Below are 15,751 nucleotides of genomic sequence, written 5' to 3'. Positions count from 1 at the left end.
CAACATATGGGTTTTAGTGATATAATTCCCATTTCCAATAAAACTATCCCGGACCTTTCTTGATAGACATGCATGAGTTGTAGAATAACCTACCTGTGAGTAACTGGATCCAGTAAGAGCCATTTGGAAATAGTCAGCAGTAATGTTTACCAGGGTACTAGAAAGGCCCGAGCCAGCATAAGCTAATAATAGCAATGGTGGGGGGTTTCCCAATTGGCTATCAGGGGATGGCATACACGGTCTGAAAATGATGTAACCTATTCAAATGGCAGAAGATAAATGGGCAGCCGTTTTATGCATCATCACAGGCATTCGCCATTCGTTCATTAAATAAAGAGCCCACTATATGTTCAGATCCACACTAAAATGCTTTGCTGTTGGTATACTCAGCATAAACACATGTTCTTACTATGCACCAACCAAAGCATTTTATAAAATACTTTGCATACTTTGTGAACATGTTTGAAAGTGTGTTGCTGTTTTAAATAAATGTTTCCTACTTGCAGCCTTTGCAGTTTTTGTTCCTAAACTACAGCATGGCGATAACGGGAGCGGCGATATGTTTACCTTGGGGAGGGCAGGCTCCAAACATGGTTTCATCCAGAGTGCTGCCTGACCAGAGCCGGTACCAGCAGCCTGGCAGGAGAGCTGCGCCAGTTTGGTGCTCAGCGCTTTCTACTGCAAGATGCGCTATTCCACACTTCTGTGCGGATTCAGAAAGCAGAGGGTCCTCCTGCCGGGCCAATCTCACGGGTCCTTCTATATTCCAGCCACGCCGTCCAGGGTGTGGACAGAGGAGACAGCTTATGCATTTCCCAGGGGGGCCCGGTGCCCAGATTTTAAGGCCTTTCATTGAAGTGTATTAACACTGTTAGAGATTATTTTTCCCCAGGAGGGTGCCCCAGCCCTGGAGTACCTGCGTACTCGGCTCCCCTGGATGCGGATGTTTTAGGTGAGAAGTACCACGTGAAGCAGCCACCGAGACCCTTAGGTACTCGGCCCCCGTGGATGTTTTAGGTGAGATGTACCACATGAAACTGCAACCAAAGCCCTCAGGTACTCGGCTCCCCTCGACGTGGATGTTTTAGGTGAGAAGTACCACGTGAAACAGCCACCAAGACTCTTAGGTACTCGGCCCCCGTGGATGTTTTAGGTGAGATGTACCACATGAAACTGCAACCAAAGCCCTCAGGTACTCGGCTCCCCTCGACGTGGATGTTTTAGGTGAGAAGTACCACGTGAAAAAGCCACCAAGACTCTTAGTTACTCGGCCCCCATGGATGTTTTAGGTGAGATGTACTACATGAAACAACAACTGTGGCCCTCAAGTAACAGCAACAGAGCCTCCCCCCCGGTACTTGGCTCCCCTGGACGTGGATGTTTTAGGTGAGCTGTATCACATGAAACAGCAACCAAAGCCCTCAGGTACTCGGCTCCCCTGGATGTGGTCGTTTTAGGTGAGATGTACCACATGAAACAGCAACCGAGGCCCTCAGGTACTCAGCTCCCCTGGATGTGGTCGTTTTAGGTGAGATATACCACATGAAACTGCCACCGAGACCCTCAGGTTCCGGGCTCCCCTCGGCATGCATATTTTAGGTGAGATGTGAAGCAGCCAATGAGACCCTTAGGAACTCTGCTGCCCTGGACGTGGATGTTTTAAGTGAGATGTACCACATGAAGCAGCCACCGAGGCCCTTAGAACGTGCAGGTATTCTTCCTTGCAGAAATGCCATTGAATGCCACAGGTTTCTGTAACCTTGCCCCTTTGGTTCGAGACCACAAGTCAGCTTTGCTGTGCAGCATGAAGAGATGATGGGAGTGGCAAAACTAATCCGGGTGCGCCAGGGGAATTCAGTACAAGAATTTGCAGAGATAACGCCAACACATCTCGTATGGACAGCAGCATTGGGCTACTGGGACCGCGATGGACAATTTACTGCTGGCATTGTGACCGAGCAACAAAAAACTACTTATCGAAACTTCTGAAAGCAAAACGCCTCAACATAGGATCTCTTTCTGACACGGGAAGATGCTCGCCCCACAGCGTTAAAGATACTACCCGACCACCAAATAACCACTACTCTTTTGCGATCTGGGTTCCACCGGTCTGTGAGACTGGCCAGGCAGCTGCCAGCTTTGCAGATCAGAGTGAGCTAGATGTGCAAAGGGGAACTCAAAATGTCCATTGATTTATGCATTTTAGAATTGCCAGAATCTGGGGGATTGTCTAGTAAGACTGGTCCTTGGAAAGCTTTCTAACCTCGTAAAGGTAACGTTTGCTGGTCTTACTCCGAATATAAGGCATAACATATTCCTCGTGGCTCCAAAGCAGATCTGCTCTGCAGGATATCTGACCAAGACCTGGTACCTGCCAACCCCAGGCATTCCCAGGAAGCCATCCAACCACATGCACGGGGGATGCACCACACAAGGAGAACCGTGCAACACAAAGTCTTCTCTTTTTAATTGCAGGGTGAGGCCGGTGCATGTCTTGCTGTTCCACGGAGGGCCTAGATGAGCTCCCTAACATGGCCTGGTGATTGGTGCTCAATGGCTGGATAGGTTGTGCCCTGCGATCATGGGTCACAGACACGGCAATGTGCTTTGCACCCCGCTGCGTTCCCCACAGAGATCCTGTGACGTTGTCATGCCTTGCTTCTACTCCTAAAGGTTAAGGACTCATCTCCTGAGACTAGTTTGCTCCTTGAATTCAAGGCCATAGTTGCAAATGCATTTTCATTGGCCAGACATTGTGACTTATGAATGGGTACACAATGCTTCCCCATAATGGCGTCCTATATGTAAACCAGGACCTTGTAAATCCAGTAGTCACTTGGATCCCTAATCTTTCCCGGCCCAAGAGCAAGATTCTCTTTGGAGATTAGAGATCATGCAGGTATAACATGTATAGCTAAGGCAACATAATGTATGGCTACATAGAGTCCAGCGTTCGAATACTAGCTCCCACTCAATGACAGTGTGGCCCTGAGCAAATCGCCCTGGTGCCCCATGACATGGGTGGTGGGTCATCCAGTCATGTTTTTATATTTGCACTCCGAGTTGTAGTCCTACATTTAAAATGGAAAGAGCAGAAATGCAGGTTCCCAAATGCAAATACTAATTCCAGGACTGGTTGCCCTACGCACGCATGGGATGGCCCGGGGAAACCTGAGTGCACTGACATTGCTTTCTTACAGCTCAGGTCTCACAAGTGGACATGCTTACCAACAAGCCGTCTGAAATAGAATGCCATGGAAGGCTGAACAATGACGGTCTGGACGGTTGCCAACAGCAATTCCAGGGGTTATGATTAATTCAAAGCCTTCCAGCCAGCATTGTACTAGAAGTAGAATGCCTCAAGCCAGAGGGTGGGAAGATGCTCCTTCTATAAGTTCATTTAAGATAAAGGTTAGTTTTTTTGGGGCTTTACATATATTTGCAGGCTAGCCTAAGGCTGTAATCTTCAGTTGTGGGACACCTAGGGAAGGCGGGCTGCTGCTACCACAGCTCTATATCTGCTACCGCATCTCCGTATCCACCATGCGACACCGATAACTGTCTCGCTCATCAAGGCAATAACGTAAGCTTGTACAGCGCTGAAGGTCACCTTCTCCATCCCAGCCCCTGGGGCAACCCAGCAGTATTGCTAATCATGCAATTGGGATCCGATTACCCCTTGGCTTGACCCCGTGCACCTCGCCCTTTTCTACCACCCCCAATGCTGCACAAGCCCCGACACCGCGCCAGGGAAGTCTCCTGTGCGCGGTTTCTCTTGATTTTCCTTCAATGACGTGATCAGCGAAGGCAGCAGTGCCCCGGAGCAGCCGCGGTGCCCTAATTGAGCCATTCCTGTCCCACTCTTGGGCCTCATTATCCTCGGGCGGGACACTGGCCGATCTGTCACCTTTGCGGCATCGCTCCCTGCGGCAAGCACCGTGGCAACCAGAGAGGAGAAGAGCATAGCCATCGCATGCAGGGACCACAGCGTGGACACCGTAAGCAGGCATTGTTATCTTGTGCTCTGTACTAGTATGTTCCGCCAATGTATTGTATTCCTTTGTAACTCTATAACAAAGCCTGCCACAAGTAACAGCGCCGCCATGCCCTTGAGCTGTATGTGCGCTATATAAATGTAAAAATAAATAAATAAATGGCACAAGGGCAGCAGGACGGTGACGGAGGGCCTTGTTATTATAATGCAATTTCAATGGTATGAAGGCAGTAGGGACTATTTCAAGGGTAGCTATCCGGGGCAGCATTGACTGTTAAAAGTCTCCCCCCTGTGAGACTCATTAAGAGCTTCCAGCATGCCTTTCTGGGACAGTAGAATTGTTTTCCTGACATTTTGACCAGCAGCTGGAGTCTCAGCCAATCAGAAATCTCAGAGCAAAGGCTTTATCTACTATTATGAGCCCTCGCCCAGAAAGGTCTGGTAGCTGTTCTGTCCAGCACTGTTGAAATTGTACTCGTTCCCCATCTTTGGGAACCCAAAACACATACCCGCAGCCACGTTTCTGCTGTGCTTGAGGTGCAATGAAAATAGAAGGGGGTGGGTGGGACATTTCAAAGCGCCCTCTCTTTTTCCATGGTATCAATTTTCTGTTTTTTTAAGATCTCATTGCACCCCTTGGACCCCTAGAACACCAGAGGTTTGGGTCAGGGTCCCAATGGTTTTAATGACAGGGCCCACGGGCCATATCAGCGCTAATGATGCTGCGGTGCTTTGCTGTGCTTGTTAAATGCTCTTGTTTCTCTCGGGCTAGCAGACTATTAGAAGCAGATGCGAGACCGTGCTCGTCCGCCTAGGAATGCCATGAAATAACCACCTGGCACTGTGCTAATCATCTCCAGCACGCCTACAATGAAGGACCGTTAACCTGCTCGAACTAACCCACGTGATCAGGACTGTGCTAACCACTTCCAGCCGGAAATACCAATCCAAGAAAGCCCAACCATCCCGGACCATGCGACTAATCCTCTCAAGCGTGCTCAACCACAGAGGACTATGCTACCCACATTATAGATACTTACCACGAGGGAGCGTGCTACCCACACCCTACATACCCATTGAGCACTGTGCTAGTCACCTCCAGCACGCCCACAGTCCAGGACCGTTCACCTGCTCAAACTAAACCACATGATCAGGACTTTGCTAACCCTTCTAAAGCCCATCATAGCTGCCAATACCCATCCCAAGAAAGCCCAACCATCCAGGACCATGCGACTAATCCTCTCATGCATGCTCACCCATCTGGGGCCGTGCTACTAATCCTCTCAAGAATGCTCGGAGATCTGGACTGCAATGATCACATTATACATTCCCAAAATCCGAGACTGTGCTACCCTCATCATACACACCTAACCATGTGGAACTGTACTTCTACTTCATTACATACCGAAACATCCAGGACTGTGCCAACCACATCATGCCCACCTTACCATCCGGGACTCTGTTAATAATCGCTTGCATACAGAAACATCCAGGACTGGTGTCTTGTGCATACCCCAAAAAAGAACTGCGAACCCTTTCACACATTGCCAAACATCCTGGAATCTAAGCATCTCGTGTACAGCCAACCATCTGGGACTGTGCTAAACGTCTTATAAAGACCAAACCGTCCTGGACTATTCTTTCCACCTTTAGCATCTCTAGCTGTCCAGGACTGCTAACCACCCAACCATCAATGATGGAGTTAACCATCCCAAAGAAACCCAGCCTTTCAGGGCTGCTAATTGTTTCAAACACACACAACCACACTGGACTTAATTAACCACCTATCTAACTGGCCAGAACTTAGTTAATCATCCCTACCAGCTATCCAGCGCAGTTCTAAATCACTATAGTAACCCAATCAAACGTTAATCTGTGGCCCACCTAGTCATTTGGAACTGTGCTTACCAGCTCCAACAAACAACCTTCCATGACCATGTACACATCTCATGGGCACCAAACCACAGAGGCCTGAACATCTTAAGCACACCAATGACTGTTTAATCATCTCACACAAAACCATGCACAACTTAATCACCCGTCTCCTACATACCCAACCGACCACCTAGAGATCTCGTCATCCAATGTACATCCAACCACCCAGGATATGCCAATCATCTATAGCACACGCGTCCATTTAGAACTGCATAGCTCCTCAGCACAGAAAACAACTAAGAGCGATGCCAGAGTTCCCGGCACACGTAACCACCCAGGAATATGAGAAGCGTCTCTTACTAAAATACCCCGGAACCTGGTAACCATCACTCATACCAATACTGAGCTATTATTCACTAGCACCACTGCCCATCAGGGACCGTGATCACCATCTCTAGCCTCAGGGCTTCAGGTAAGACTGAGGCAAGAGTATTTTAGTTAAATGATTTTCCAGGGAGTAAAGAAAGAAGTTCTCGTCGACTTGAGAAATGTTTGCATGTAAAATAACTTATTTTATTTTAAAGAAGCACTTCTTAGTTGTAACACATACTATTTTTATGGCCCTTAATGCCATACATGAAAAGATTTTGGGCCCGATTCATGTTAGTGTTTTATAATGGTGCAATCCCATAGGAAAACATTCCATGAATCAGGCCCTTTATGTGTATGTTACAAGCCCTCTTCAGAGACAATAATAGGACAGTAGAGCCCATCTGTGTGGTAGGTGCTTCAGATGCCTATAGTCTAAACACATGACTAGAAGGCACCCAACTATCCATTTGCACCACCTCTTTTTTTTAGAAAGATGTCCAAGTTTAAAGAGTAAAATAGCTAGGTACCCTGCCTATCTGAAGGTCTAGCATACCCCAGATAAAACATCTTCTAACCATTTCTAGCATACCAGGAATGCGCTGACCACTTGTATCCCCTCACCAACTCACTACCAAAAAGGTCTGTGTTAAACAATTCAGGCACACCATCCATGCAGGACTGTGCCAACCATCACTAACCATGCCCCCCCGCCTCCCTGTGGGCATGCAGGACTGATAAACATGTAGAGAATACAACCTTCCAGGACTCTGCTGTTTTTAGCATGCCCAGCCTTCAAGAAAATGCCCACCATCTCTTATCCTCTCTTATCCATGAGGGGGGCCAGGACTGTGCTAACCATCATTAACAAACCCAATATTCAATGCATTTGGTTTATTCTATTATACAGCAATAAAATGCAGCCTTCTGGCTGCTTCCAAGTACTTTGTGACACTGCAGCGTGATGTGCTGACCGAAGAATGGGAGACCCCAGAACCCATTAGGAGAGACAGGCACACAGGACCAACAAGGGAAGAAATAACCACAGCCTTTTAGAGGGAAGCCTTAGCCAAGGTGGAACCGATACAAGAGCAAACATCTGAAAACACACCAAAGGAGACACCCACTCAGAACCCCACAAAGGACAAACTATGAACAGATCAGTCACCAATAGGGAGGAAGAGCACGACCATTGTGGAAATGATACAACCACAACTACAAAACAAAAACAACCACAAAAAGAATGCCACAAATTGCCACACGAATGCCTCTGCCTTTGAGAACCAAACACAACCAAAATCACAGGAACCCACCAGGAGAGACACCCAAACGGGACACCACAAAGGAAGATCTAGACACAGGACACCACTACCCAACACAGGAAAGCATTCACCACTGCCACACCCAATAACAATACAAAAGCCCACCAAGGAAAACAACGACAGAGGAACCCACAAGGGAAAACCAAACTACAGATCAACACAGGGAGGCATTTGCAACTATGAACCCGATACAACTACACAACTACAAAACTGTCAAAAACTCACAAGGATAGGCACCCTCAAGCAAAGATATAAAGTTATAACCACAGGCCACAACAGATCTGCACAGGGAAGCCCACGCTGCGGGTCTAATACCCAAGGGATAGCATGGGGCGTAAAACAGTCCAACCCATGACAAGCCCTCTCCCTCCCCTGCCTAGAATAAAACATTTTCAGAACAGAGCCCAGTACAAGATGCCACACACCAGAAAAGACTGACGAACAAGGAACAACCAAAATGGAGCAAATGAAACGGAACATTTTCAGCAAACTACACTTGAAAATAGACGCACACCAAGGGATCAAACAGCTCACCCAACAGAAATGAGCCCATTCACTAAAACAAGACCAAAATCGCTATACTTAACACCCTACATGTCAACCCACCACCCTCTGGGACAGCCAAAGACACCAAAAAACCTGTGGCACATTACCAGGATAGAACACCAAGGACAAAGAAGTGAAACTCCTAGAAACAAACCAAGAGGAAATTACGCTAACACACCGGTCATCAGCAAAAACTGGAGCAAACAAAGGAACCATCAACTCCAACAAAGACTACAAAGAAGAAAATCAACCCAATACAGAACTATTCAACAAAGAATCAATCCTCATAGACCCAAACGTGCAATCAAGCAGCAATAAGGAACTAATCAACTATGAATCAACCTCCACAAACCCAAACAAGCATTAATAACAAACAAGACCAAGATGGCCACCAAAAAACACAGCCAAAATCAAACAGACCGCAAAGATACACTGCAGCCAAGTTAACGCCAGATCCATGTCCAAACACACAACATAAATCTACGATGTACTATGTGACGGCGGAATAGACATCCCATTCATCACTGAAACCTGGATAAATCAAAATTAGATGGTCATAATCCATGACTGCATACCCAACAACTTTAATCTCAAAAAGGTCCAGAGACAAGGAAAAAGAGGAGGAGGACTTGCTGTGGCATACATGGACCACCTAAAGATAAAAAAACGGGAAAACCATTAAACATCACAAACTATGATTCACTCATACACCTATCTCTGACCCCCCTAACAAATATTACATTTGTATTTGTCTACAGGCCACCAAACTATGACCCTCCATTTGTAGACACCTTCGTAGAAGCAGCCACCAACATGGCCACCAAGCACGATCACCTGATCATCATTAGAGATTTCAACATCTGGTTTGAAGAAGAGATCATGAAAACACTAACTAATCAACTAGCAACATTACATCTAAGACAAATGGTGAAAGGAGCAAAGCACAGAGCAGGCCCACACACTAGATGCAATCTTCGGCAACAGAAATCTGGTCACAACTACACCCCCAGTGCAAACCCTCTGGAGTGACCACCTCATTATACCCTTCGTGATCCAAACACCATCAAAGATACCCGACATTAGCCCTAATAACCAACCAACCGAGAAAAAGAAACTGGAGAACCATCAACACCGTAGACCTAAACGGGAAACCACAAAACCATCACTTACCGACGTAAATGCAAACAGCATAGAAGGTCATATGAATGGAAATGAAAATGGATCACGAAGACAGTAGATGACATCGCACCGGAAAAAAACGTTCTACCCATCCCAAAATTACACAAAGGCAAGATGGTTCATACCCCATCTCAAAGCACTGGAAAAAATGAACAGGAAACTAGCAAAAGAATGAGAAAAAAAACTATGCGCAACATAAAAAACTACATACCAAAAACAGATTAGACTATACAAAGCCGAAATGCCCAAAAGACTTACTACAAGGAATGGATCGCAAAAGCAGCCAACGGCCAGAAAGATATTTTCAAGGTCATGTATGAGATGAGAAGCCCTACCATGTGCAACAACACACTGATCCCTACACAAAAACTATGCAACAACCTCACCAACCACTTTAAGAATAAAATCACCAACATTCAGCAGACTAGACCTCTTCCCGCCAATCTCAACTGACAAAATCAGCAACCTTGTGTGAAAAAGCAACAGTGCGGGTTCCCCAGTGGAACCCTGCCCACCAGATGTCTACAAAGCCATCCTCTCCCAGTGAACACCGGCAGAATCCTTTCACAACCTCTTCAACCTCTCACTAGCAACAGGATCAGTGCCACAAGCTTTCAAATCGGCCTACATCAAACCACTTCTTAAAGAGCTAACACTAGAACCACAAGTCAACGCAGTAGTCTACAAACACACGATAAAGAAAGTACTGCCCTACTTCTCTTTCATACACAGAAGGCTTGCCATCATCTCCCTCATCATGTTAAGAACAGACTAAGCCAACAGCATCTACATCGGAATGCCAGAATGCCTCCTGGGGAAGCTACAACAAATACAGAACGCAGCGGCAAGACTACTCCTTAAACTGACAAGAAGCATTCACATCACACCGGCACTGAGAACCTTGCATTGGCTGGCAATCAAAAAAACAAATCATATTCAAAATGCTCTGCATCACACACAGAGCGATGCATGGCCAAGGAGCAGAAGAATGCATACAGGAGGAAATCTCCATCTACAAACTAACACAAAGATCCAGCAACAACATTTGCCTCGAACACAAACAATACTCAAAACAAAAACTTGGGGTATCAGCAATTTCCGGCATAGCGGTGAAACTCTGGAACGTGCTCCCAAAGGAAATATGAAGAGCAGAGGATCACCTCAAGTTCAGTAAACTATTAAAGACTTGGCTCTCTAACACTCCAAGCTGAAGAAAATATCAGAACAAAAATCCAACCACTACAATACAAGAGAACCCCACGAGAATGAACCACCCAAGGTCAAACGCAAACTCACCAGGAACAATACTAAGCAAAACAGTCATCCCATCACAACAAACCCAAAGAGCCCCAACCAACCCTACTAATAACTCTCTAATTCTCAGCCCATCCAGCGCCCAACTGACTTGATACGAGCCTCAGGCAAGATACACCGAAACCACCAAACTCTACCTCTGCCAAAACACCTTATACACTCAGATAATGTCCGCACACAACACCCAAATACCAAGCTACCAAATTCACACAAGCACACAGTGACCGTTTTTTCTGAATGAAAGCTCCCAACAGCACATCAAAGCTCTCTTGCGCTTTTCCCTCTCAAACCCACTAACCGCCTCAACCCCCCCTTCTTTTCATTTCCAACTTGAGACCATGAAAAACGTCAGCGGTGCACTGCACACGTCCCAATAATATAACACCTCTAGCACGCCTTACTACGCATGACTGTTGCAGTGCATCTACACTTCTGGAGCAAGTTTGAAGTACCATTTGCATCATACACACACCCATCCTCCACCAGGAACTTGCCTTTCTAATCATTTAAATCGCTAGGTAAAAGCATTAGGAAACCTTTTAAATCCACAAACTAGTCTCAACTGAGGTAGATACTTTGAGAGCAGCTCAAATTTTCCAGAATCCTCACAGAGATGAAGTACCTTTATGGTACAACATGTGGCATGTTCATGAAACTTGTGCTAGTGCATAAAATATTATTTGAAACTCCACCAATGGCAGTGGTCTCCCTTGACAATAATGTGCCCACTGTCATGAATGAAAGGCATCCCCACTGGTCTCTCGCTCAAAAAGGGGAAGTCCTTTGCAAACTTTTAAAGACTATGGCAAAGGTCTGCCAATATCTGCAAAGGACCCACTTTTTGATCTTTTGTATGGAAACAGCTATAACCATTCAGTTGAACGTCTCTCTAAGTAACACCCCAAATTTCCTTTCCACTCCATTCCCCCCAGAGGATATCGGCAAAGACATCTTACCACATGGTCCCTTGTGCTTGACCTTAATCTCCTTCTTGAGGATGCAGGCCATTGAATCCAGCTCACAGGCGTTGCCGTAAGTGCGGTTGTCACTGCCACAGATTGGGTCGTAGACAGTCTGGCACACCTGCTGGCACTCGCACACCGCCTTTTGGTTCTTCACCACGCATGTGGCACCAAATGTACACTCAGAGTCCAGGCATGGGCTTGGGGTGGTGAGGTCTGTTTGAGAAAGCAGAGCATTAAGGACTTTCTTTTTCAAGCTCCCGAATATACCCTTGTCGTCAGGGGACTTGACCAATCTATTGACATCAGGCAATGCATTCGATTAACAATAACACAACTGCACACCGTCCCCTGCTGGAGAGGATACTGCTGGGCCAATATGCTCGGGATCGGGGAAATGCTTTACAAAACACTGGCCCAGTGGTTGGTCGCCAATCAATGCCACTACTTAGAAATCCGGATCCCTTTCAACTTCTAAAATTTGCCTTGTAATGGACTCCCTTCTTAATATCAATAAACGAACTACCGGAATATTTGACAGTATGAACATTCTATGAAAGGTGACATTTGAGAGTCTCCCAAAAAGTCCCTGCCCTTTCCATCAGGAGGCGGTGTAACAGCATCGGGTCTAAACAATGAGTGTTGGAAGGCATCCAAGTCTGCACTGTCTGCTTGGCAACACCAACCTTGGGGTGGGGAATTTAGGAAATTCAGCCTGTCTACCCATATGTTTCCACGAAATGTTGAGGGCAACGATAACTCCACGCTGGACAAAGAACAATTTTTCTGAGAAAATATTATCAACCAGTGAATTGACTTCAGCGATATGAGATGTAGACATTGTATTGGGAACTCGCCAAGAGGATAAGGAGGCAGCTTTGACTGCAGATAGGAGGTGGTGCAGCTGTCAGGGACCCAATTACCCATCTGTCCAATAGTTGCTGTTATCACCTGCTGCAAGGTCCACAATTCATCTCCACTCGTCCATCTTCCCGGATCCACCTCCTGTCCCGCAATCATCCAGGCCATCGGCTCTGCAGGAGCACCTTCGCTTATAGCGGCAGACCATTATCGGACAGCCTTTATTTCTTGAGTCTGGTCCATGTTGTGCGAGCATGCCACGCCTCCCGCAAAAGGTTTCCCAAGTACACAAGCACACCATTGTACGTGTGCGCAAGATGAGCCCTTCACAACCTTATCTAGGTCAGCTTTGCCAAAGCTTGACAGAGTGCAGCTGAAATGTTAGTACATGCGGAGAGTAGCGAGGGATAGAGGGAACAGAGAGCGAAACGCAGACAGGAAGAGAGGTGCTGCAAGATAAGGAGACGGGAAGGCATGGAAAGAGGCTGAGAGATAACAGGATCAGGGGGGTAGAGCGAGACAGGAGGAGATGGGAGGAGAGAGGGAGTGGGCATGAGATAGCAGAGCCATAGAGAAGGAGACCGGAAATGAGAGACCGAGAGATAAAAATAGAAAGAGAAGGGAGAGCAAGAAAAGAGGCGGGTGGGGGAATTGCAACAGGAGGCACCGGGAAATAGGAGGAGAAACAGAGGAGAGGAGACAGAGCGAGCGAGAGGTGGGTAAAGAGAGTGCGAGCCAGAAAGACAGACGATAAAACAGAGTGAAACCAACACACGGACAGAGAGGGTAATAAAGACGGTGATCAGTTTTTGAGGGAGGAGGGGGAGAGAATGGCAGAACAGTGGGAGGGGGAGAGAGAAGAGGGGAGTGCGCCCGAGGGAGAGAGTTGGGGAAATCCAACGCAATGAAGGGATTCGAGGAATGTAGGCGAAGTTTGACAGATAAGAGGAACATAAAATGATAAGGAGGTAATGAGACAGAAAAAAAAGGAGGGTGAATAATGAACAGGCCAGACGTTCAAGAGAATTGTGAAAGAAAGTGGAGAATTATAAAGAAATAAAGAGGCTGTATTCATAAGAGAATCACATCTATTTCAAAGCGGAAGATGGAAAGGCGACAGCCGACGTTTCAGAACCTTCCAACACATTCAAAGGCATTGCGGGATCTCTGGCGTCAAGTTGACCGCGGCACCCACGAGCCCTTCCAGACGCCGCCTGTGGCAGCCCAGGCCGGTGACCATCACGTGACGATGCGGGACCTCGAGGCGGCCAGCCTGCGCGCGCAGCCTCACTTCCGCTCACATCCTGGGACAACGCCAGCCCCCATAACACAACTGCCCAAACCGAGGCCGCCACCCCCCATGCAAAACAACACAGAAAGAAAAAGGAGGGGGGAGGAGCGGGACACCCCAAGGTTGGCAGTTTGAGGAGAGATCACGTAATGCGGGGAGCACGTTCTAAAAGATATGCGTGTACAAGAGTTTGTGAACGAGGACATGCGCGGTAGGGTTTCCGGGACAGTGGAAATACATGTGCAGCAGTCATTTAGCGTTTCACACTTTTAACATTACAATGAAGGTCGATCTGCATTGGTGCAAAACACGGGAACATTTCAGGTGGAGGACATACCAAGCGGGAGACATGCAGGAACAGCAACACTGAGGCACATACAGCAAAGCAGGCCCAACAACCGAGGTGAGGTCAGACCGCGGCCCCCGGCTATTCCGGGGGGCACATATATATATCTTTTTTTATGGTGACTAGAATTCCATTCAGGTAGTGAGCACTGGGTGCGAGCACGCAGGCACGCGCAAATCCCATACACGCCTAGCAGATCCTGTAACCCTACAGACCAGAAACAGAATACACCAGCCAACACATCCAGCCAGCAAAAGCTGGCAGGCACACAACCAGCAGCCTGCAGGCAAACAGACCGGGCACCCGTTCAACACGCCACACACGGTACTTCTAGAATACTTAAACTTGATCAATGTATTTGACTCTGTGTTTAACAAATTCAATGTTAGTATTTTCTCAACATTACAGTTTTAAAACTAGCAAATGCACACAAGTAGACATAACGGCACATTGTAAGACACGCAGAAAAACAAAGTTGGAAGGATAAAGAAATACACATTGGCAAGCGCTTAAAAGGTGCAGATGCATACATAGACGCAAAGAAGCACCAGACGCAAAGCAAATGGGCCCAACTACTCCAAAACAGAGAGATGGTGGGGAACATCAAACAAGGTGGGGGGCAGGGGTGCTACCAGAGGCACAGACACAACAAAGAGGTATGCACACAGCTACACCAGCAGACCGCCCACACAGGCACCCACAGTTACACAGTGAAAACGATCAGCAAGTCATTTCTGTGGCAATTAGCATCCAGCAACATCAAACAGACAGCATATAACAGTGTTACAGAAAACATGGCCTCCAGGAAGCCAGCTGTGGAAGCGTGTATCCGATGGGAATACCGGCCTCCAGACAGGAGCGGAGCCCAGTGACAGCCCGTGCAGATTCTCTCTAGTTCAGTCCTCCCTATAAGTGACGACCCCTCCAGGCGCAAAATGCAGCAGCACGTCACATGCAGGAGGGCGGCCTGTTGTGAACGTGCCCGGTAACACATTTGCGCAAACCGAGGCCACCAGGCACCCTATGCAAAACACCACAGAAAGAAAAGGGGGAAGGGGCAAGGTTGGAAGTTTGAGGGGAGTTCAGGCAATGCGGGGAGCATGTTCTAAAACTATGTGCCTGGACGTGTTTCTGTAAGAGGACATGCGCGGCGGTCTGCGGGCCATGAAAATCATCTTAGTTCAAGGTGGCAGTATTCTGGAGCATGTGTTACCCTCTCCGGACTGCTGTGCTACTCACCAGTTTACTCCCCCATCTCATTTCTGTTCTCCTTTCTCCAGCCTCCAGAAGTCTATGTCCACTATCTCCAAATGCCCACCCTCCGATGTCAACCTGCAGGCGAAATGTACGGTATGGCCACGACTCCAGCGATTTACCTTATTTAACTGACCTCTTGTCACTGTCACCATCTGTGAGGAATTCAACCATCCGCATGGTGGGTGTGCACTCGCCTGGGCTTTTTTTGATATTTTTTAAAGAAATTGGATGATGGGAGATCAACCTCGGAAAAAGTGTGGGGCTAAACCACACATTTTCATATGCTCACTGCACAACATAGATCTGTGTACTATGAGGGGCGGGGGGGCACAGTCTCTTTCACATTTAGTTGGTATGTGATAGCCAGGAGTACATGAAAGCATCAAGAGGAGCAAGGTGGAAGGCCACACCTTCCTCCTGCCATGGCCAGCCTAA

At 47.3% G+C, this 15,751-nt stretch overlaps 1 protein-coding gene across 7 annotated transcripts in view; it reads right to left on the bottom strand.

Annotated features, from left to right (window-relative positions):
- Positions 1–15,751, bottom strand: part of AGRN (agrin) — an 835,885-nt gene that overhangs the window by 181,986 nt on the left and 638,148 nt on the right. For all 7 annotated transcript variants that reach the window (XM_069610068.1, XM_069610071.1, XM_069610069.1 and 4 more), the window contains one exon: positions 11,556–11,777. In XM_069610068.1, the coding sequence (XP_069466169.1) occupies positions 11,556–11,777 (222 nt within the window). The remainder of the gene's footprint in view (positions 1–11,555; positions 11,778–15,751) is intronic.

This window comes from Ambystoma mexicanum, chromosome 8 (genome assembly GCF_040938575.1).
Source record: "Ambystoma mexicanum isolate Mex_15411 chromosome 8, UKY_AmexF1_1, whole genome shotgun sequence".
NCBI lineage: Eukaryota > Metazoa > Chordata > Amphibia > Caudata > Ambystomatidae > Ambystoma > Ambystoma mexicanum.
Note: the sequence above shows the minus strand (reverse complement) of the source record. Positions and strands in the feature narration are given on the sequence as shown.